General features: G+C 40.5%; 1 protein-coding gene across 3 annotated transcripts in view; it reads left to right on the top strand.

Annotated features, from left to right (window-relative positions):
• adam22 (ADAM metallopeptidase domain 22) overlaps positions 1 to 20,779 on the top strand; it is a 71,849-nt gene extending 51,070 nt beyond the window's left edge. For 2 of the 3 annotated variants that reach the window (XM_046044505.1, XM_046044507.1), the window contains 21 exons: positions 526 to 692; positions 780 to 864; positions 1,086 to 1,176; positions 1,293 to 1,344; positions 5,675 to 5,774; positions 5,870 to 5,941; positions 6,312 to 6,404; positions 6,994 to 7,074; positions 7,166 to 7,216; positions 7,328 to 7,391; positions 7,521 to 7,626; positions 7,721 to 7,840; positions 8,169 to 8,337; positions 9,131 to 9,242; positions 10,001 to 10,091; positions 10,461 to 10,514; positions 11,489 to 11,689; positions 12,164 to 12,264; positions 12,554 to 12,620; positions 19,479 to 19,602; positions 20,429 to 20,779. In XM_046044505.1, the coding sequence (XP_045900461.1) occupies positions 526 to 692; positions 780 to 864; positions 1,086 to 1,176; positions 1,293 to 1,344; positions 5,675 to 5,774; positions 5,870 to 5,941; positions 6,312 to 6,404; positions 6,994 to 7,074; positions 7,166 to 7,216; positions 7,328 to 7,391; positions 7,521 to 7,626; positions 7,721 to 7,840; positions 8,169 to 8,337; positions 9,131 to 9,242; positions 10,001 to 10,091; positions 10,461 to 10,514; positions 11,489 to 11,689; positions 12,164 to 12,264; positions 12,554 to 12,620; positions 19,479 to 19,602; positions 20,429 to 20,449 (2,022 nt within the window). In that variant the 3' untranslated portion in view covers positions 20,450 to 20,779. The remainder of the gene's footprint in view (positions 1 to 525; positions 693 to 779; positions 865 to 1,085; positions 1,177 to 1,292; positions 1,345 to 5,674; positions 5,775 to 5,869; positions 5,942 to 6,311; positions 6,405 to 6,993; positions 7,075 to 7,165; positions 7,217 to 7,327; positions 7,392 to 7,520; positions 7,627 to 7,720; positions 7,841 to 8,168; positions 8,338 to 9,130; positions 9,243 to 10,000; positions 10,092 to 10,460; positions 10,515 to 11,488; positions 11,690 to 12,163; positions 12,265 to 12,553; positions 12,621 to 19,478; positions 19,603 to 20,428) is intronic. The other variant, XM_046044506.1, reaches the window with a different exon arrangement.
• Positions 20,780 to 20,791: the final 12 nt, after the last annotated feature.

The raw sequence follows: 20,791 nt of genomic DNA, 5'->3' as shown, positions 1-20,791 counted from the left end.
TACAACAATTCCCTACAAGTAACAGTACACATAAATATACAGACAAAAGTAATAAGACTAATATGATTTTAGAATGACTCTTAATGTGCAACAGAGGTGGAGCAGATAGGGTGAGGTTGTAGGGGCTGGATTGGGATTAAACCGTGCACATATCCCTGACCACTTCCTCTCTGCTCTGTCAGCTTTTAGACTATTGGTATTCAGCTTAAACAAAGAGGCTTTGTGCTTGTCCTCTTCTCTGGTGTTTGTCTGGCCCGCTACACCAATAGATTTCCATCTTATGAAAGCATACATTATTATTTGCCATCCAGTTTGCTCCCTCTTTGTCCTTCAGACTGTTACCCTTGTTGACTCCGTCTAGCCTGCCTGTGGCAGGATGATATTGATCACACTGACTGTTTGACGAACAGCTGGAAGATGTTGTGTGAATATGAGGCCTGCCAGTCAGTTTTAATATTGATCAGGACACTAAAGCTTGATGACATTCAGAGGATAACTTTAACTGATTTACTTTTAATTCCACAGATTTTCAAGGAACAACTTAATACCCGGATTGTGCTAGTAGCCATGGAAACGTGGTCAGCTGACAACAAGTTCAACATCGACGACGACCCCATGGTGACGCTGAGGGAGTTCATGAAGTATCGGAAAGACTTCATCAAGGAGAAATGCGACTCTGTTCACCTCTTCTCGTGAGTTGGAATATTTCTAAGGATTTTCTTGTGTTCTCGGCGCTCCAGCATCTTTTTTTTTTAAACATAACTTTCTTTTCTTATCAGAGGAAATCGTTTTCACAGCAGCTGGGGAGGAGCTTCCTATATGGGAGGGGTTTGCTCCCTGACTAAGGGAGGGGGAGTCAATGAGGTGAGTCTTTAAACACAAATAAATGTTTACAGATTTCCAAATAAAAATATTTCTCTTATTAAATGGCGCAATTCTGTGCATTTATTCCTGTTGTATACTGTAATTCCAGTTTTTATAGCTGTTTAGTTTATTCCATTAAATGAATTAATCCAACTTTGAGGGGGATGTAATGCCATTTATTTTCCCCAAACTGACGGTCTGTCTTTTTGTCTCTTCATCAGTACGGGAAAACAGATGAGATGGCCATAACGCTCGCTCAGTCTCTTGGACAGAACATTGGCATCTTTTCTGACAAGAAGAGGATCCTCAATGGTATGCAGTTAAACCTTAATGAGCCCTTTATTTCTTACTTTTCTAGCACACAGTCATTTTTAAAGCCTCCTCTTTAGACGATGTGAACATGCACATTGTGTTTTTTTCCCCACCAGGCGAGTGCAAGTGTGATGATCGGTGGTCGGGCTGTATCATGGATGATGTTGGGTAAGTTACTTTTACGGTACATTTCCTCCATCGTAGACTTAACACCACAACAGAGACAGACTAGAATATATTTTCCTATGTATCTTGAAGCAGCTTGCAGCAGGTTTATTTTATTTGTAAGGAAAGATGTACAATATTAAACATAAAAGTTACCATTTGATGTATTGTACCAGAGTTACCTTATAGCTAAAGCTAATTTCTAGGCAGATCACAATTAACCAGGACACACACACACACACACACACACACACACACACACACACACACACACACACACACACACACACATAGTGTGTCAGTGTTGATATGCTGAAATTAATATTTCCATCCACTGGAGTGTTATTGTAGTTTGATAATTGACCACTAGGTGTCAACCTAGGTTTATTTTCCATTCCATTATTTATATAACTTCACTGGGCTTCCCACAGCAGTAATGTGTTATATAATCTACTGCTTGCTAAGATTAGAAAAGAGGTGATAAATCAGTCTGTGTATATTTTCTGTATTCTGCTTCATGCAGAAATCATGACTTGTTTGTCTTAAAATGCGTTTGTTTACATTTGTAGCTTGACTGTACAAGCTTAGTGTTGTGCCATCATCCGGATGTGACTGTGTGTTGTGTCTGCGATGTGTGTATGTGTGTATACCCCTCTTCTTAAATACTTCTCGCGTTCCCCCTCTATCCCGAATGGGACAGCAGGTGAGCAGAAGCTTGGCTAGAACGTTGCCTGTGCTGTTTTGAACCAACTGGCTGCCTTGGAGGGGTTGTCAGTCATCACAACCTTTCCCATTTCATCCAACAGCACTACAGCCGCTGTGGCCCCCAGCTTTTATTCAAATGATATGAACAAATACAGTTGGATGTCCCTTTATCATACACTGGCTGTATTTTTCATAATCATTTTGTACAGTTTCACATGCACTTTATGTGTATTCTTCAGTTATTGGCCGTTGTCAATGGTTGATCACCCAAGAAAATGTCATTAATTTGATTATTCTAATTATTGATAGGCCACTTCTTCCTCCTGCCCTTTGAAAGTCAGGACTTTTCATCAGTTCTTTTTGTCCATGTCTAACCGATTGATACAGTCTGCAATGTCATTCTCATCTTAGGCCAATATTTGTCTACCTCATTTCCCTGTAACAACAATACACTCCCCCTCTAACACTCCCTGTCCAGATTCTGCTCTATTGGCTTTCCATAATAAACCAGTTTTAATGTCATGTGCTCACATGACAGAGGACAGGGGACTCTGCGCTCTAATGAGCCTGTCACCTGTGAATGGACCTGGCCCAGATCTGTACTCCCTAAAATAAAGTCAATGGTATTTCAGACGCTTGTATTCAATGAGCAAACCTCAGTCATGTCCATTGACGGACGTTTCCTTTTTTATCCCCCAGCACCCGCATGTCTGATCAACCTAACCTGACCACTACTACTAACTCTTTTCGCACTTTTCACAGGATTTAACTACTATGTGTGTATCTGTGTGATTGTGTGTGTGTGTGTGTGTGTGAGTCGATTTGTCTTTTCATGTATGTGTTTATTCCTATATAGTGTGTGTTACAACTTATTGTGAGCATCTTAAATCCTAACTAAACCTCGTATTGAGCTACCAGATGGGACAGTCCTTAAAGAAAATAAATGCACAGTTCATTGTTGGAACATGCATTTCAGTGGAGTCAGGATTTAGAATTGTTTTATATGTGTTATATAATATATATAATATATTTCCTTTCTTTTGTCTTCTCTTAATTAGAATATTTTAAATTAAATATTTCTGATCAAATAAATTCAAATAGTCGGAAATATACTGTAACAAGGACATACAGACGTTAGTCACCCTGTGCAATCCTGCAGTGATGCATAGGGTTTGGTATCATTCAAAGTTTACGATTCCAGTACCAAAACCAGTACCCTTAAAGTGATACCGATATCAACAGAGTATTGAATGAAGAATCGATACCTTGCATAAAATGCCACCTGTTGAAGCCATAGTAGTTGATTGGTAGCCTATTATTATTTTTATTGTTGTTATGACAAGCATGGTTATCTATTTTATATTTTTTGTTTCAAATAACTGTTACATAAAAGTATTGGGAAACTGTATCAGATCGCTCCTCATCCTAGTTAGGTCATCCTCATCTCATTTGAATGAGAGAGGAGGAGGGAAATAGTTTGGTTACCAAAAAAGTTGTGGGAAACAAATTTAAGGTAATTTTTTTATACCTGTGTTGAAAGTAAACGACGGAAAATTATTTTGTTAACTTTCTATCAATAAACTTAATTGAAAGATCTCTGCAAGTGCTTTTTCCCTTTATTGGTGAGTCGCAACTACACCTGAAGCAGCCGCAGCTCCAGCGGGAGCCTTTTTTTATACAGTTTATGGTGCAGGCACATAGTCGTTGTGGTGGCTGCAAGCAAAACCATACAAATAGTCATTTTTTGCCGCGATCTGGTTACAAAAAAAGTACTGGTTTGACTGGAGACATTTCGATTCTACTCGATGCTGGGCTGTTTCGGTCGATATCATAAAGGTATCGAATAGCGATACCCATCCCTAATGATGCAGAGGCAAATGAATTATTGGGGTCCAGACACTGCCATGCCTCCTAATCACCACTAGGGGGTGATAGGCTGACTGTGAATGAATGAAGAAAGAAATGATTGAAGACGTTACTTTTTTCTGGATACATTACATGGTGTTTCACATATTTTATTAAATAAATGTACACACTACAGGCAATTAATAGGCTACAGTAGTATTTATTCTTTTGGAATACTTTTATTCCAGTGGTGGTACTGTAACGTTTTCTTGAGTATTTCCATTTTATGCTAATTAATAGTTCCACTCCATTACATCTGTAAATATTGTACTTTTTACTGCACTACATTTATTTAACAGCTTTAGGTGGTAGTTACTTGACAGACTGTGACAAAAAATATATAATTCAACCAATATATTATGATATATTGTTATGGGTTAGGCTACCTGGCAGTAATAAAAATTAGCCCCACCTTTACCAGTGATCTGTAGAATTGCTACTTTTACTCAGGTAAAAGATTTGAATACTTCTTCCACCACTGTTGGATCGCAGGGTCTTGTGCTGTGATATGAAAAGTCTTTGTCGTGGCTGAATGATAATATTAGTCCACATGCTAACAATTGTACTTCTTCTGGCGACTAGGAAATCATTCAAGCACGTTTCTTCTTTTTTTCACCTGTTATTACTGTTTAAAAGGGGATAAACACTACAAGATTTTGATGAGATCTGGCACAAATTTAGCAATCAAAGATGCAAATCCCACGGGATAGTTGGGACATCTTTAAACCTGATAAGTTTAGGAAATCTACCTGAAATATTGTAGTGTACTTCATCCATCATCCAAGCGTCATTCCCGGCTCCATATACTCCCATTATCACTGTAGGTGGCTTCATTTAGTCACATCTCATATCAAATAACAACGACCTCTCACAGCCCCTGGCTCTCTCCTGGCTCTCATCGAGTCTGTCTGTTATTGCATTGTCTCCTGTATCATGTCCTGACAAGCCACACTACCAGAGGCACTTTAGTTAAACATGTGGCAGCAGCATAATCAGCCTGATGGTGCAGCAGAAGATAATAACATTTAAGTGCTGATCAGGTTTGGGTTGATGTTGTGAAGAGCATCAGAATGAACACAGGACATTTGATTGCAATAGATTTATACTTCAGATGTAGATTGGGCTCCAGGTGAATGTATCATCTTGAAGCGAAGTTAAGCAATCACATGGAGCGATTAAGAGGTTACGATGCCTTCATAAACATAGAGCTTGATTTCTGTTCTGAGAATCTCCTGAAAATGTGTTTAATATTGATAATCTTAGTGACACATTGTCACATGATAATGCAATAACTGGTTGAAAGTGATTCATCCACAATTTTCAAGTCCATATCCAGGACAATTTAATAAATTCATCTTAGAATCCATTTCCATATGATCCTCACAATTTAAGCATTACCGTATATCTACCTCCACATTATAGTAAGGATCTCCTCTGAACTGTGAGTATGGTAAACCTGTGATACAACCAGAAATATCCATGGTATGTAAAAAAAACCTTTAACTTTAAATATGACAAAACTACTGCGGCAGTGTCTGTAGCACTGAAATTAAATGTATTTGAAGTATGAAAAGTCAGTTTGTGTGGGTAAAGACATTTAAAACTATATTTTGTCCAGTTCACCAGTCTTTAAGTGTTTCTTTCCTGTAATGTGCTTTTAATTGTGTTTTTATCTGAGGATGCTGTGTGTAATGGCATAATATGCTGCGGTTGTGTTGAACAGTTTCTACCTGCCCAAGAGGTTCTCCGACTGCAACGTGGAGGAGTACCATAACTTCCTACACAGCGGCGGAGGAGCCTGTCTGTTCAACAAACCTCTGAAGGTACATCAAACTCACACAAATATATACATATACAGTATATGTACAAGTGTCTTTCTTAGTCGTTTGAATGTTAATTCTGCCCTTTCTCCCCTCAGCTGTTGGACCCTCCGGTATGTGGAAATGGCTTTGTGGAGCCAGGAGAGGAGTGTGACTGTGGCAGCCCAGGGGTAAGTTACAGTGCTGTACATGAGACTGGATGGATGCTAATAGGGAAGTAATGTACTATCCTTAAGGTTTAACTTGATAATCATCCAAGGTCAAAGTGACAGGCTAATTACCCAACAACAGAACTGCCTGCTCGATCAGACTTTGTCTAATAAGAGGTAATTTATAGTAATTAAGTAATTTCACTGGAGAAATCAAGGCGCTGCATACACATTGATTAACAGTTATTTCATGATCATTTAATTTGTCCAGAAAGACCTCTTTTTAAATGGTTTGTACTGTCTGATGAGATAACGTGTTACATAAAGACATAGAAAACTTATTATCAAATCAAAAGAAGATGACTTAGAGCACTTCCTCTTTGTCTTTTAGGAATGTGCCAGAGAGGGGGAGGCCTGCTGTAACAAGTGCACCCTGACCCAGGGCTCCAAGTGTAGTAACGGACTCTGCTGCAACAACTGCCAGGTACACAGCAGGCCACAGTTACACCTTTTGTCCTCTGCTGGGGTGTCCTGTTGCGTAAAATAGAGGTACTAAGTAGTCATGGCAACAAGCTGAAGGAATTCTCATGGCCATTTCCACTTGGATTGACTTTAATTGTACACTTCTCTGGTTTGGTGACAATAAGTTCCAACTACTTCATCCCTGAACATACACTCTTTGATCTTTCCTTCCCCCTGACTACTAGATAGATAACCTTTTAACACTCTGACATATGTCAAAATAAATGTTGTTGAGTTGTGAATGGCCCTGCGATGGACTGACTACCTGTCCAGGGTGTACCCCACCTTTCGCCTGATGTAAACTGGGATTAGCTCCAGCCCCCGCGACCCTGTTTGCAGGTTAAGCGGTTGACGATGGATGGATGGACGGATGGATGGAGTTGTGAATGCGCAGACTTGTCATAGATGGACTAATGGTAGTTTGGGATGTCAAGAGGAAAGAGAAAGGGTGCCTACGGGACACCAACTGTGCAGACCGTTGATTCCTCTGACACAAAACCCTACTTACAAACACCCAGAGTCTGTTTGATCTGTATTGCATGCTCCTGCAGATGGAGTTCATGGGAGTTGTGTGCAGAGATGCTGTGAATGACTGTGACATCCCAGAAAACTGCACAGGCAACTCCAGCCAGGTGAGCATGACACGGTTTTCTACAACTGGAGCTACATTCCGGCTCATGCAGTAAATCACAGTATGTCTGATGTTTTCTTTGTCTTTCGCAGTGTCCACCAAATGTGCACAAGATGGATGGCTACACATGTGAAAAGGACCAGGTGAGATGTTTGACAGTTGGTTAATGGATCTCTGTGTATTTTACATTTAAGAAAGAAAAGCCTTTACGTCTGCACATGTGATGTTTTTTGACACTGTATTTCTCTCTGCAGGGTCGCTGCTTCAATGGAAGGTGCAAAACCAAAGACAGACAGTGCAAGTACATTTGGGGAGAGAGTAAGTGTAACATTCCTAAGTGCAAGTACAAATCTCAAATCTCTTTAATAACACACCTTCCAGGGCTTAAACACATTTGGTAAGCTGTAAATGTTAATTGTCATCGTGTTTCATTGCGTCTCCCTCCAGAGGCGACAGCGGCCGACAAGTTCTGTTATGAGAAATTAAACATTGAAGGGACAGAGAAAGGAAACTGTGGGAAGGACAAGGACACCTGGATCCAGTGTAACAAACAGTGAGCCGGTCCTTTCTTTGACTCAACCCTTCGCAGTTCTGCTATCATTTTATTTCACCCTCTGTGATCATCGGGATCATCTTTGTATTTTCAGGGATGTTCATTGTGGATACCTGCTGTGCTCCAACATCTCACCTGCCCCGCGATTGGGAGAGCTGCAGGGCGGGCTGACCTCTTTCTCAGTAGCGCGGCACAGTGCTTCTCTTGACTGCAGGTACACATCATTGAGGAAAAACACCTCCTGAAATACTCAGTGCCCTAAAAAGGCATGAAAAAAAGACTGTTGGTGATATGTTTTTTATGTTTGGACTAGCTTTGTTCCCTGGTTCTGTTTCCAGCAGTTAGAAATACTGTGCACAGCTGAGCGAAGGCAGTAATTAATGATAACTAACTAACTAACTCTTCAACATGTGTCCAATTTCCTATGAAAACACATATATTACATGACAAAAAGACCTTTTGTTCCAACATTTCTTTGAATTTAACTCGGGCTTTCTCGTGTTAAGTGCTGTTTAAGTGACTCGTGCGTGTTTGTTGTTCAGTGGTGCTCATGTGCTGATCGATGGTGACACTGACCTGGGATACGTCGAGGATGGGACGGCCTGCGGGACAGACAGCATCTGTTTCAATCACAAATGTCTCCCCGTCCAACAGTTCAACTTCAGCACCTGCCCCGGGACCACCGACAAAACAGTCTGCTCTGGACACGGGGTACAGACATGTGCAGTGAACACACACACACACACACACACACACACACACACACATTAACATGAAAGTGTACAACCATTCAAGCCATTCAGCTTTGGTGAATATTCTGTCAAACAACATTTAATAACAAAAGGTAAACTATCTTGGGCCACTCTTTAAACTTCAGATATAATTGCTTGGAAATCATTTCAATAATTCAGTAATCCTGTCAGTTAAGCCATGGCAAGGTTTAATTGGGTCTTGTTTTACATCCCCAAACTCTCTTGACCCTAAAGTGTTGTTGTGTGAACATAAGTCGGGGACTCTTTTGTGTTTCATAATCCAGAGTATTAAAGAGGTCCAAATGGTTTATACTGTTCTTTAATTTAGTTTTTTGGCATATGAAACAGTCCTGCAAAAGGTCCTGACCATAAGGTTGAGAAACAATAATTTGTCCAGGTAAGGACATAATGTAAGGTCTGATTCACTTGACTGAGCTTGCTAACAATAGTGTTACATATTTAATATATAGGCTAGACTGTAACATTTGCATTACACCATAAACCCTCAAACATGGCCTCTTGAGTAATATATTTAATAAAGTAGTAGGAAGTATGTCACTCCAATATTTGAGTAACAAGTGAATTGCTGCAATAATGTGTTTTTATTTTTGATCATTTTTGAGTATCAGCATATTATTTGTCCTATTAAAACCATTTACATTTACATTTACATTTAGGGCATGTAGAAGATATCCTCACAGTTGTGGAACAAAATAATGTGTTTTTCAACTGTTCTGTTTGTTTCATTCTAGGTGTGCAGTAGTGAGCTGAAGTGTGTGTGTTACCTGGGCTGGGCAGGAGAGGATTGTAACTCCACGTCTCCTCTCAGTTATCTTGTGGTGGGACCCACTGTCCCAGTTTCAGGTAGCGATGTTTGCGATCTCACTATTTGTTGCCTCTATCCATACCTCTCTTCAACTCACGTTTTCTGCACCTTCTTCTCAGCTCTTTCCACTTCATCTCTTTCAGTTATTCTTTTAAAATCCCACCGCTTCACTAATCCCTTTCACAAATGTTGTTATGCTGAATATTCAAAGCTTTTTATTTGCTTTTTTGTTGATTGTCTGTTACATATCTCTTTATTTTCGGTTCATGTCTGCTCATTAAAACCAGCTGCATTTGTATTCACTGAGCCATGCATGTCATTCTTTTTGTTTGTCATTATTTTCACACTCATTCTTTGTCGACAGGCTGATGTCTTTGACGGAGTGACTTGAGGTCAGATTTGAGTTCCTTTTCATTGTATTTGTCATGTCTTTGGTGTCATTTCGTGGTCCCCTTCCTCTCTTAACCCTACTTCAGCTCACCTTGGTCAGTTAATTCTGATCATTATTGATTTAAAAAAAGCACTTTTAAAGGTTATCCTGAATGGGAACCTACTGCACATGTACGTTCCCCTCAGAGTAGTACTGAAGGGTGACAGCAGTTTGGTTGTTCTCGGTTCAGTTCTCTCCTGTTCTCCTTTTACACTTTTCCTGCTAAATGTACTGTGTTTATGTGTTCTGCTGCAGTGTCTTGTGGTTTGTGTATCCCATTGTGTCCACATGATTCAGGAAACAAGAGACACACATTCAAGTAACACACATTTCGGCTCCCCAATCTCCTCTCTTCCTCTGTCTCAGGTATCACCACTACCAACATCATCGTCGGGGCCATCGTAGGCTCCATCCTCTTCCTCGCCCTCATACTGGCTGTTACAGCCTTGTGTTACAAGTGAGTGTCCTTGTAGCCTGCATGCGTGATGTTTTAGATCAGAGGGGTCATGACTCGTGAAGTGATTAACAGGATTGGAAAGAAAAAAGCATATTTCTGCTGCACACAGTTGTTTATTTTTTCCTCTTGTCTTTTTTATACTTGAATTAAGCAATAATTTTAGGCCTTAAGGGCTTCTGAAAGTAATTCAAATAAAGCAAGAAACAAAATCTGCCATTTGTGTAAATGGTCACAGTAAACATTTGTAACCAATGAATAGGTTGTGCAAGAAGTCAACAAGGCTGGGAGGCACTGCTTTATGTAATGCTATACATTTGAACAAAAGGTATATTATTGTTGGACTGAGGACACTCGTACTTCTCTTCACAGGAGCTACAAACAGAGACGCTACAATGAGTCTGAGGTTCACCGAAGATTCTGCCGGTTTGCTCACTTCATCTTTATTTTAAATGTGTTGCATTTCAGCTGATTTTACATGACAGAGCTATGGTGTGCTTGAGCATGTTTTGAGAGTTAGTGTTCTTTAATTAATGTTTTATTAATTTTTTCGAGACAGTGGTAAGTATGTGATTGCAACAGACCTCTTTCTCTTAAATTATCAAAAAAAAAAACTTATTACAAATCATCTGTGGGAAAAAATGGCCTTGTGTTTCTGTAAAAAGGCTGAAATCCTTTACTCAAGTAAAAGTATCAATACCACAGTTAATTTAAATTTTATTTAAGTAGTTAAGTATAAGTGTTAAGTATTAAATCACAATGTACTTAAAGTATGCATTATGCAAAATGATCCCATTCAGAGTGTACTATTGTACACTTGTATTATTGGATTATTATTACAGATTAATGTGTAAGCAGCATTTTACTGTTGCAGTTGGTTGAAAGTGGAGCTAGTCGGAACCATTTTGTATACTGTGGGGAGTTTAGTCATCATATTTTAGAGGCTGATCCTACTGTATGTTTCATACACAAAATCTTAAACTGAAAGGTAACTGGTAACTAAAACTGTTATATAAATGCAGTGGAGTAAAACGTACAATATTTCCCTCTGAAATGTAGTGGAGCAGAAGAATAAATTTGAATAAAGTACCTCAAATTTGTACTTAAATGGCACTGCTGTTCAACTGTAGTCACACTGCGAACATCAACTGAACAACTGTTTTTGGCCAGTTGTGGAAAGTCTTCCTGTAAAATGTGTAGCAATCAATGAGGTGCACATACACACTAGGTTGAAAAGGCTTCAGCAAATTAAAATATAGCACATTCTCAAAGTATGAATTAAATAATTTGTTGAACATCATAAATTAGTGATAAACAACTTTGTGAGAAGATCTTACAGTGAGTTTGTTCCCTGTAATTACTGTTATTTCCCATCTAAAAGCCTTCTTCTGTATTTCCAGGCAAATGCCCCCAGGTGACTATGTAACAAAGCCTGGGGATGCAGATTCATTTTACAGCGACATGCCTCCGGGTGTGAGCACAAACTCTGGCTGCAGCTCCAAGAAGAGGTCAGCCTGCCTGTCGCACCTGCAGATTTGCACCTTGTCCTTCACTGCCTCCATCCCATCCATTACTCAGAACATCTCACTGTTTGGCTTCAGGTGTGCCATCACATCATCACTTTGCTGGAAAATTGTGTGTGTGTGTGTGTGTGTGTGTGTGTGTGTGTGTGTGTGTGTGTGTGTGTTGCATTCTCTAAATCACTTGCGGGTTCATATCATGCTTTGTTACTATCATGGCTTGCATTATGTTTCTTTCTGTGAACTTTTTGGACTTGAGCAAAAATGTTCAAAATTACGAAACCTTTTAGCTCTAATTGAGTAGAAAATACCTCAGTGCTACATTTCTCATATCATGTCGCACTCAGCTGTCATGATATTGTTTCACAGCTCATCACGTTGCCATCTGCTGCAACGGTGTCTTCATATTCGCCATCAGTTATGTCATCCTCTCCCTCGTCTCCACTGATGCAAGAGGAGCAGAACAGCCAATTAGTGATTTGTAGCAGCTTGGAAGGATGACGTTGTACTGACTAAATTCTGCCCATGCTGTGTGTGTGTGTGTGTGTGTGTTAGATCTAATGGCCTTTCCCACTCATGGAGTGAGAGAATCCCAGATGCCAAACACATCTCTGACATCTGTGAAAATGGGCGACCAAGGAGCAACTCATGGCAAGGTAACATGCAAATCCCCACTCAGACATAAGAGGAAGCAGTCATGCTCTTGAATTTCACTTGCTCAAAAAGATAAAGTACTACAGAAAAAAGGCAGCATACCTGTGGTAAGAAAAAGGAAAGAAATCGGCTCATGTCTCGATCATTATGGTGAATTTTATCTACAACTAATGGGGATAAAACATGACATAAAGCCTTTGTCAGAGCTTCAACATCGCCCCTCGGGATATGTTTTGCATGTTATTGTATATATTTGTATGTAAAGTGTGTTTATTTTCTGCTTCTCTCCAGGAAATCTGAGCGGTAATCGTAAGAAACTGAAAGGGAAGAAGTTCCGTGCTCGCTCTAACTCCACAGAGTAAGTTCCTTCTGGCAAGTCGGTGACACTGTGAGATCAATGAACGTTGTACATGGGATATGCAGATAAGGAGAAGAGCTAGTGGAAAATACACTTATTGGGTTCCTTTAAGGGATAACGCTGGCATTATTATTCATTTGATATTTTTTATGTCAACAAATCCCATGATAACCAAAACAAACTATGTTTTAGTCTCTCATCACTTACTAACCTTCCTACCTTTTATGTGACACTCAAGCCCACTGGTTCTTACTGAATGTAAATCATTAAAAACAGGTGACATATATATATATGTATGTATGTATGTGTATATATATATATATATATATATATATATATATATATTAGTGGTGGGCATAGATTAATTTTTTAAATCTAGATTAATCTCACTGTAATCTTGGAATTAATCTAGATTAATCTAGATTAAAATGGCTCATTTGAATTCTGCCGAAGGCATTCAGAATATGTGTGCTACCCAAATAATGACTATAAGTAAGTCTTTGAGAACGGGTTTATTAAGCCAGGTGGCGCATTAGACCAGGGGCTCATCTCCTGTTTCCAAAATGCATCACAAACTGATTGAGAAAACCATTGGGAAGCTTCTTAAAAATAAATTTTCCTTGAAGCAAACCCGGCGGCTTCATAGCTGCATCCATGTTAGCACGGCACGTTTGATGTGGTAATTTCACAGTAGCCATACACACAGGTTCGAAGACTCGTTCTCGCCCCCTACAGTGCAATTCGGCTAGGTATACATCTGCGCTAAAATATGAAGGTGAAAGTCATCATAGCTTGCGTAGTAGGCCTACATCTACAGCCTGTTTTCCTGGTCTACTGTGAAGATCCTGTTATTTGGCTGTGAGAATCCTGGTGGTCCAGCCTGCAACCTATGGACCTCCCGCCGTATCTAAATAAGGTAGAATGGCTGCGTTTCGGGACGAATGAAACACCTGTTTCAATCGTCCCGACAGTGACTCTTGACGTTTAAACTTCACTAGCTTCTAAACTGTAAAACTTTGACATTTAAAACTTCAGGATGTGTTAAAGTACTAACTAATCTTTTATGTGATCACGACCATGGCACATGGAACAATAAACACAACTCGTCATTCAAAAAAAAAGATTGCTTGAGTGAATTTACTTTCTGTGATTGAAAACAGCTTCTTTCATATAACGCTGTGAAAGTGTGACGTATCCACCTGATTTTCCCTGTTCTGTTAAGTACTGTGGACTGTATGTGCTGAGGTAGTTTGGCATATCAGACTTGTATGGGCTCCGAGAAAATCGCTGTGTTTCATTCGTCCCGCGTTTCAATCGTCCGGGCTCTCCCCTATAGACCCAGCTCCCAACCCAACTTTGAGAATAGATTAACGGCGATATTTTTTTTCATCGCCCGACTAGAGTCTCACGTTAACGCAGCATATATATATATATATATATATATATATATATATATATATATATATATATATATATCACCTGTTTTTAATGATTTACATTTTCAGTAGGAAAAGCATATATATATAGATATATAGATACAGATATATAGATATAGATATATAGATAGATAGATAGATAGATAGATAGGGCGGTGCGGTGGTGCAGTGGTTAGCACTGTCACCTCGAACCCCGGTCGTCTTGGCCTTTCTGTGTGGAGTTTGCATGTTCTCCCCGCGTCTGCGTGGGTTCTCTCCGGGTGCTCCGGCTTCCTCCCACCATCCAAAGACATGCGGACTAGGTTAATTGGTGACCCTAAATTGTCCTTAGGTGTGAGCGTGAGTGGTTGTTTGTCTATGTGTGGCCCTGCGTGGACTGGCGACCTGTCCAGGGTGACCCCGCCTTTCGCCCGATGTCAGCTGGGTTTGGCTCCAGCACCCCATGACCCTGTACACAGGATAAGTGGTTGACGATGGATGGATGGATGGAAATAGTAGAGGAGAGGTGAAAAGAGTATGTTGAGTGTGCACTGAGCCTCGCAAGCTGGTCGAGACACTGTGAGATCATGTCTTCTAGCAGTGTGAACTCTCGGCTATTTCTGTCTTGTGAGGGAGGCTGCGCTATTTTTAAACTCCCCTCACTGCTTACCTGTGAACAAACGTGTTTGCATGAAGGCAAAAACAAAGTATTTGCCTTCATGCCTGTTGACTGTAAATGTCCGCGTGCATCGGCTGCCTCCCAGCCTGGCGTGTTGTTTTGTTTGTTTGTGGGTTTGAAGGTCTTGGCATATGAAATAGTCCGCGGCGCACCTGTTCTCGCTGAAAGCATGAGACTGACTGAGCGGCGAGAGGCTTGGAATGATGTGACATGTTACCAATATGCAACTGAGCCTGTAACACACGACACAGTTGTTTGTGATGTCCTTGGTGCTGTTTTCATCTGAAACCACACACAGGTCTGTCCACCATCTTGTCACCATTTTTCTCAATTGCATCTTGGTGTTTGTTCAGGATATCTTTGCTCTGCTCTGCTTTCCTAAAATATTTCCTCTTCCTGTCTCTCCCCACACTCTCCCCAACACTTGCTTATTTCTGGAGATTTTGTCCTTTTTCAATTTCTTTTCCTTCCTTCCTTCCTTTTCTCTCTTCTCCCCCTCCTTGTGTTGTGTCCATCACCCCCCTCCCCCTCCCACAGGTATTTAACCCCTGGCTTCAAAGCAGAGTTTTATGATGTAACTAAATGGGTAGAAGATGTGAATAGAAACACTCAAGGACCTTACCTTAGGTATTACCTCAGACCATGTCCTGTTCCCCACACGCTTCTCCAAAACCCCCCTCACTTTTGGTTTTATTTGTGGCTTGGTCAAGGAAAGTAAGAATTAGCTCCAATCTGGTCTTTTTCTGTGGACGTTTTAAAGTAATATCTCAGAGAAAGTGTTATCGACAGCTGGCATGTTGCAACTTGGAGTTCCTAAACGGAGTTGCTGCTGAGCATTAAAAAGTTTTCTGCTTTACATTATAATAAATCCTATTTTATTTCATTCTTCCTTTTAGTTTGAGTGAAGACATTCGTTTATTTTTGATCAGCTGCACTTTGCAAAATCATTCCCGCTCTAGTGGCTCTTACTGCCTGTGCTAGTGTTACATATATAATACAGTCATGTTATTCCTAATTTCTCTTTATTTCCTTCTTTGCTTCTTCCCCTCAGACTCCTGTTACCTCTGCATGTTGTGTGTTGTTCTGTGTCCAGTGAGTGTCTGTGTGTCAGCCCCGCCTCGCTCCCAGTGACTTCATGGTGTGATGTCGCTGCAGAGCCAAACATTTGGGGCGCTGCGCTGACATCATCACTGTGTTGCTGTGGCAAACTGTAGGCCACTGTGTTCAAGGTCTATAGATAATCACCAACTCAGGCCACAAGGTTTCCTTGACAACAACAAGGAAACTCATGGGTGCCCTGGCTCGGCAGAGCGCCGGTCCCATGTCAACGCACAGACTGTTTCACTTCTACAAGCTAAACGTCACCAAACAATCAACACTGTATGTGGAGGGATGTGAAGGGTTACATGAAGGAGCCCTGGTTCCACTACTAAAACTAAAGACTTGTTTTTCTCACTGACAATGTTACATAACCTGTTGTTTCCAGCATTTAAAAGGGCACAAAGTACTTCTGATTAATTAGTTTGTACAAGAAAGTACCAGCTGCTTTCAAAGAAAATCTGCCTGGGTACAAACGACTTTACAAGACTACTGCATTAACAGCCAATCAGCAAACTTAACATTCTGTTGCTCATGGCACCAGTAATAATAGGAAGTTAAGAGATGCATAACATCATGCAACAAATGTAAAAACCTAAACAAAAACAGAATCTGCCCCTATTTACCCAATTACGGATTTTTTTCCTGCCCTCTCAGGCAAATTTGGGATTTTAGGCTATATAAGAAAGAATCACCGAGCAGACTTCTCCATAGTAGGCTCATAGGTATGCTACTGTAGTATCCAGATCTAGACCAAGAGTCTACAGCCATGCTAGCGGTGTAGCTCTGTGAAGCTATATCTATACAGTGGTGCTTTGAAGTAAATGTTAAAGTCACCATGCTTGCGATAATGTATGAATGCTAACATTGGGTTGGGTGGGGTTGGGTGGGGTTGGGTGGGGTTGGGTGGGGGTGGGGGGGGTCGCAGTGGATAAGACGCATGCCTTTGGTGTGAGAGACCCGAGTTCAACTAACCACTGTGACACGTCCACCATTGTGTCCCTAAGCAAGACACTTAGCCCCTAGTTGTTCCAGAGGCGCGCAACTTCTGACATAAATAACAATTGTAAGTCGTTTTGGATAAAAGCGTCAGCTAAATGAATAAATGTAAACAGGTGTAATGTTTGCATGGTTTACCATCTTAGTTTAGCATGCAAACTTTTGCTATTTAGCACTGAATACAAAGCTGAGACTGGTGTCATGGCAATCCATCCAGTAATCATCTTCCTTAAACCACAAATGTGAACGTCATGTTTGCGCAAAAGGAAAAGTCAGGGGAAAACGTTATGTCTTAGACAAAACATTTTAGTGGATCACTTAATTATTAGTTATTATTATAGTTTTTAAAAACGTTAATATGGGAATTAACCTGTTTAATCCCCAATTTTTCCTAGCAATTTGAGTACATACATTTTACTCCTTAGACCTTCCTAACACACAAAAATGATGCCCCTTTTGATTTTATGTTGCCTTGCCTTATGTTGGTTAAGTTAGTGAAATATTAGGTTTTATACTCGGTGGGAAACGGCATAGTCAAAATTCACACAAATTCTTCAATTAGAACAAGCAAGTTAAAGCAATAAAAAACCAACATTAAAAACACATTTTCATTTCAAAAACATTCAGCATGTCAGAGCAGGCAGATATAAACTGTGCCTTAGAACAGTGGCTCTCAAAGTGGGGTGCGGGGACCCTCAGGGGTCCTTATGGTGGTTCCAGGGGGTCCTCAGCAAAAAGGGGAATATTTTTTTTTTCACTATATTTACAACCACAAGTAACAAAATTACTATTTCATACACTTTCTGTAATAAAACATCTACCAATCTAAACCATACATACATTACCAATCAATTCACCCCTCAAAGATCTGTAGGCCTTGCTTCATTGTAGACATCAGGGTCAAATGACCAAAACATGTGATGAGAAGATGTGAGAAGAACCCCATAGAAAGTTAGCAACTCATCCAAGTTCAGATTGGTTTGCACTATATAGGTATTTGACATAATTAAAAATAATTATTTAATTAGCTGACATTCTTATCCAAAACTACTTTCAATTGCTATATATGTCAGAGGTCACACGCCTCTGGAGCAACTAGACACTGGTTAAGTGTCTTGCTCAGCAACACATTGGTGGATTTATCATAGTGGAAATATCTCACACCAAAGGCATGCGCCTTAGCCCCTGCTCCGTCGCCACCCCTATATTGACGTCTCAAACCAGTTGGTTCTCATGAACATTTGCTTCATCCATCAGATATTGCCATTCAATGGAGACCTATCTGAGCCATCACTGTCACAGTCACTTTCAAATTCCACTTTTTCAAATGTAGGAATGACCATGATGCTGCACACAGCACTTGAGGGGTCACGTATGTCTAGGAGGTCCAACACATCTGATAGTTTCAAAATGTGTGAAAATAAACAAATGATAACAGACAAAAGCTGTGTTTTCAATTGAAGCACTGTTATATTACCGGTTGCAATTGTGACCGTTAACAAATTTACACCTCTTATGAGCAAAACATATCTGTAGTAGACACTTAAAATAATATATGTACAAAATATGACAATTCTATCTGTTAATTAAGGTGTTTTACTTACTACTTTTTTGTAGTAGTCTGAGGAAGACATCTTCTTCCAGGTGTGCAAGCAGGAAGTAAACTAATCTGGTCATGTGACCTTTCACACTAGTCACATGATATTGATCAATTTTAATCAAGACAATCTATGTTTTCATTTAAAAGTTGAATTTCTTGCCCAAAGCCAACAATACAACTTTTAGAGATTCAGAAATAACATAAAAAGACGCGGTCACAAATGTAACCGGTGGGATTGAAGAGACTGTGAGAGTCAATACTTCTGGAACCAGTGGTCCATCCACTTCCCCACTCTCTCCACTACTTTGACCAATGCAGGTGTTTCCACTCACCATACAGCAGTTGCGTAAACCAGCTACTGTACATGGGGCGGGCTCTCTGTGGCAGTCTCCCTGGACAGGACTGCTTCCTCTGATTCTCTCAGTCCGTTGTTCTCACCCAGCTCCGGTCTGGTTTGCCGTCCCAGTCACCTCATCATACTCACTGCTCCCAGCATTCCTCATTGAAACACATACACACACACACACACACACACACACACACACACACACACACACACACAGTGATCCAACTTTTCAAGACTACATACACCGGCTCCAGCGGTTACCTTTAGCATGCTTTTTTAACAGTGGCTAAAGGTGAATTTCTGCAGATTCTGGCCGTCTGTATGTCCTGATGATGAAAAACTAATGCTGTGGCAGGCCTAAGCATGTGAGTTTCAGGAAACTATGACTGTGCCCACACCGCTGCTGGGAACTGTGTGCTGCTGTTTACAGAGGCACATTCTGTGGACAGAGGTTGCCCCTAAGAGCTGAGCCATGTTCACACTGTGTCTCTGTGCTTTTGGTGAACTGCAGTGAGAGCTTTTACGATCAACCTCTCTCTGTAGGAAGGTGAATAATTAGAGCAGGTCAAGGAGGATGTTGCCCAAAGTCACAGATCTAACATTAACTCAACATCCTGAATATCACCTCATTTATCCATCTGTGTCTTTGGCCAACTTAATCCTAAACCAACCAGGGCGTAAGAGGCAATATTTTAATAATGTCACATCCTCTTCTCTTCAGGACACTATCCCCTGCCAAGTCTCCCACTTCCTCTACAGGATCTATTGCATCCAGCAGGAGATACCCCTACCCCATGCCCCCTCTCCCCGACGACCAGAGGAAAGCCAACAGGCAGAGTGCCAGGGCAAGTATCAATCAGGAACACTAATTTGGCCATGATGACTGATTTTCAGTACAGTGGAAATTCTGCACTGGTCTGCACAAAATTGGGCAGTTAAAGTATCTTAATGTACAAAGGTTAGGTATCAAGTATTTTGCCTCAGACTGAGCTACAGACCAGCTGGAGCCGTCAGTTTTGGAGAGGGATATTGTCGAATCTGAACCTCGATCTGTAGTTTGAGCTGATTGGTGACAGAAACTATAATTTTATATTATTCTGTATGTTATAATTCTTTTAGTGTGTAACTTTTCAAGTGCCAGGATCAGACTGCACAATATTTTTGTCTTTTGAGATGTTCACTGTCTCAGATTAGTTAATTATAGAGTATAGCTTGCAGGGGATCTGTAGAGGTCAGGGATCGACTTTACTCTCTCATCTGACAGCACCTACAATCAACTCGTTTTTATGTTTGTAATCACGTTTTTATGAACAAAAAGTGAGTCAGGCCGGGCAGATACCATTTATTCATGAATTCAGGATAAGATTTAAATCTCAGCAGTTCATAAATCAGTGGTTAAAGACGTGATGATGGCAAGTCTTCATAATTGGGTTATTGTTGTGTAGTGTGGCTTTACAAAGGCAAAACTATGAATACTGAAGGTTACTAAAACTTGGCTAATGAGGATCACGACATTTGTCTTTTTGTCTTGATAAAAAGATAAAATAAGGCTAATCTTTCAAAATTCATTTAAATAGTGAAGTGAATTTGGCAAATGTTAAAATGTCTTGTCTTTCTTTTTCTCATGCCTTATCCCTTTTTCTTTTCTTTGCTTTCCCCTTGTCTCCTCAGCTGTGGGAGACTTCAATATAACAGCCATCTTACCTACTCTGCAAAAGACCTTAAGGAACTACACTTGTCTCTCCTTTTCTATGAATGAAAAACACAAAAATAAAACAAAATTAACTCTGAGCGATTAAAAGAGAAAGTGAGAGAGCCCCCCACTGGAGTGGAAATAGGCAAAATGTGTGTGTGAGTCAGTGTGTGCAAGCATCTCCGAGACTGTCTTGCCTGACATCGTCATTCAGTGGATTTCTACAAGGCGATGCGGAGTACTGGCCGAGAAACCAGCTCCACATCCACTCCAGAACAGCTGGAGCTCAGACTGAGCTGTTCCTGTCTGCTCAGTCCTCACCTATGGGTCTGGAACCCCCC

Source organism: Micropterus dolomieu, linkage group LG03 (assembly GCF_021292245.1).
Source record: "Micropterus dolomieu isolate WLL.071019.BEF.003 ecotype Adirondacks linkage group LG03, ASM2129224v1, whole genome shotgun sequence".
In the NCBI taxonomy this organism is placed as follows: domain Eukaryota; kingdom Metazoa; phylum Chordata; class Actinopteri; order Centrarchiformes; family Centrarchidae; genus Micropterus; species Micropterus dolomieu.
The sequence above is the reverse complement of the archived record's forward strand: the minus strand, read 5'-3'. Positions and strand labels throughout refer to the sequence as shown.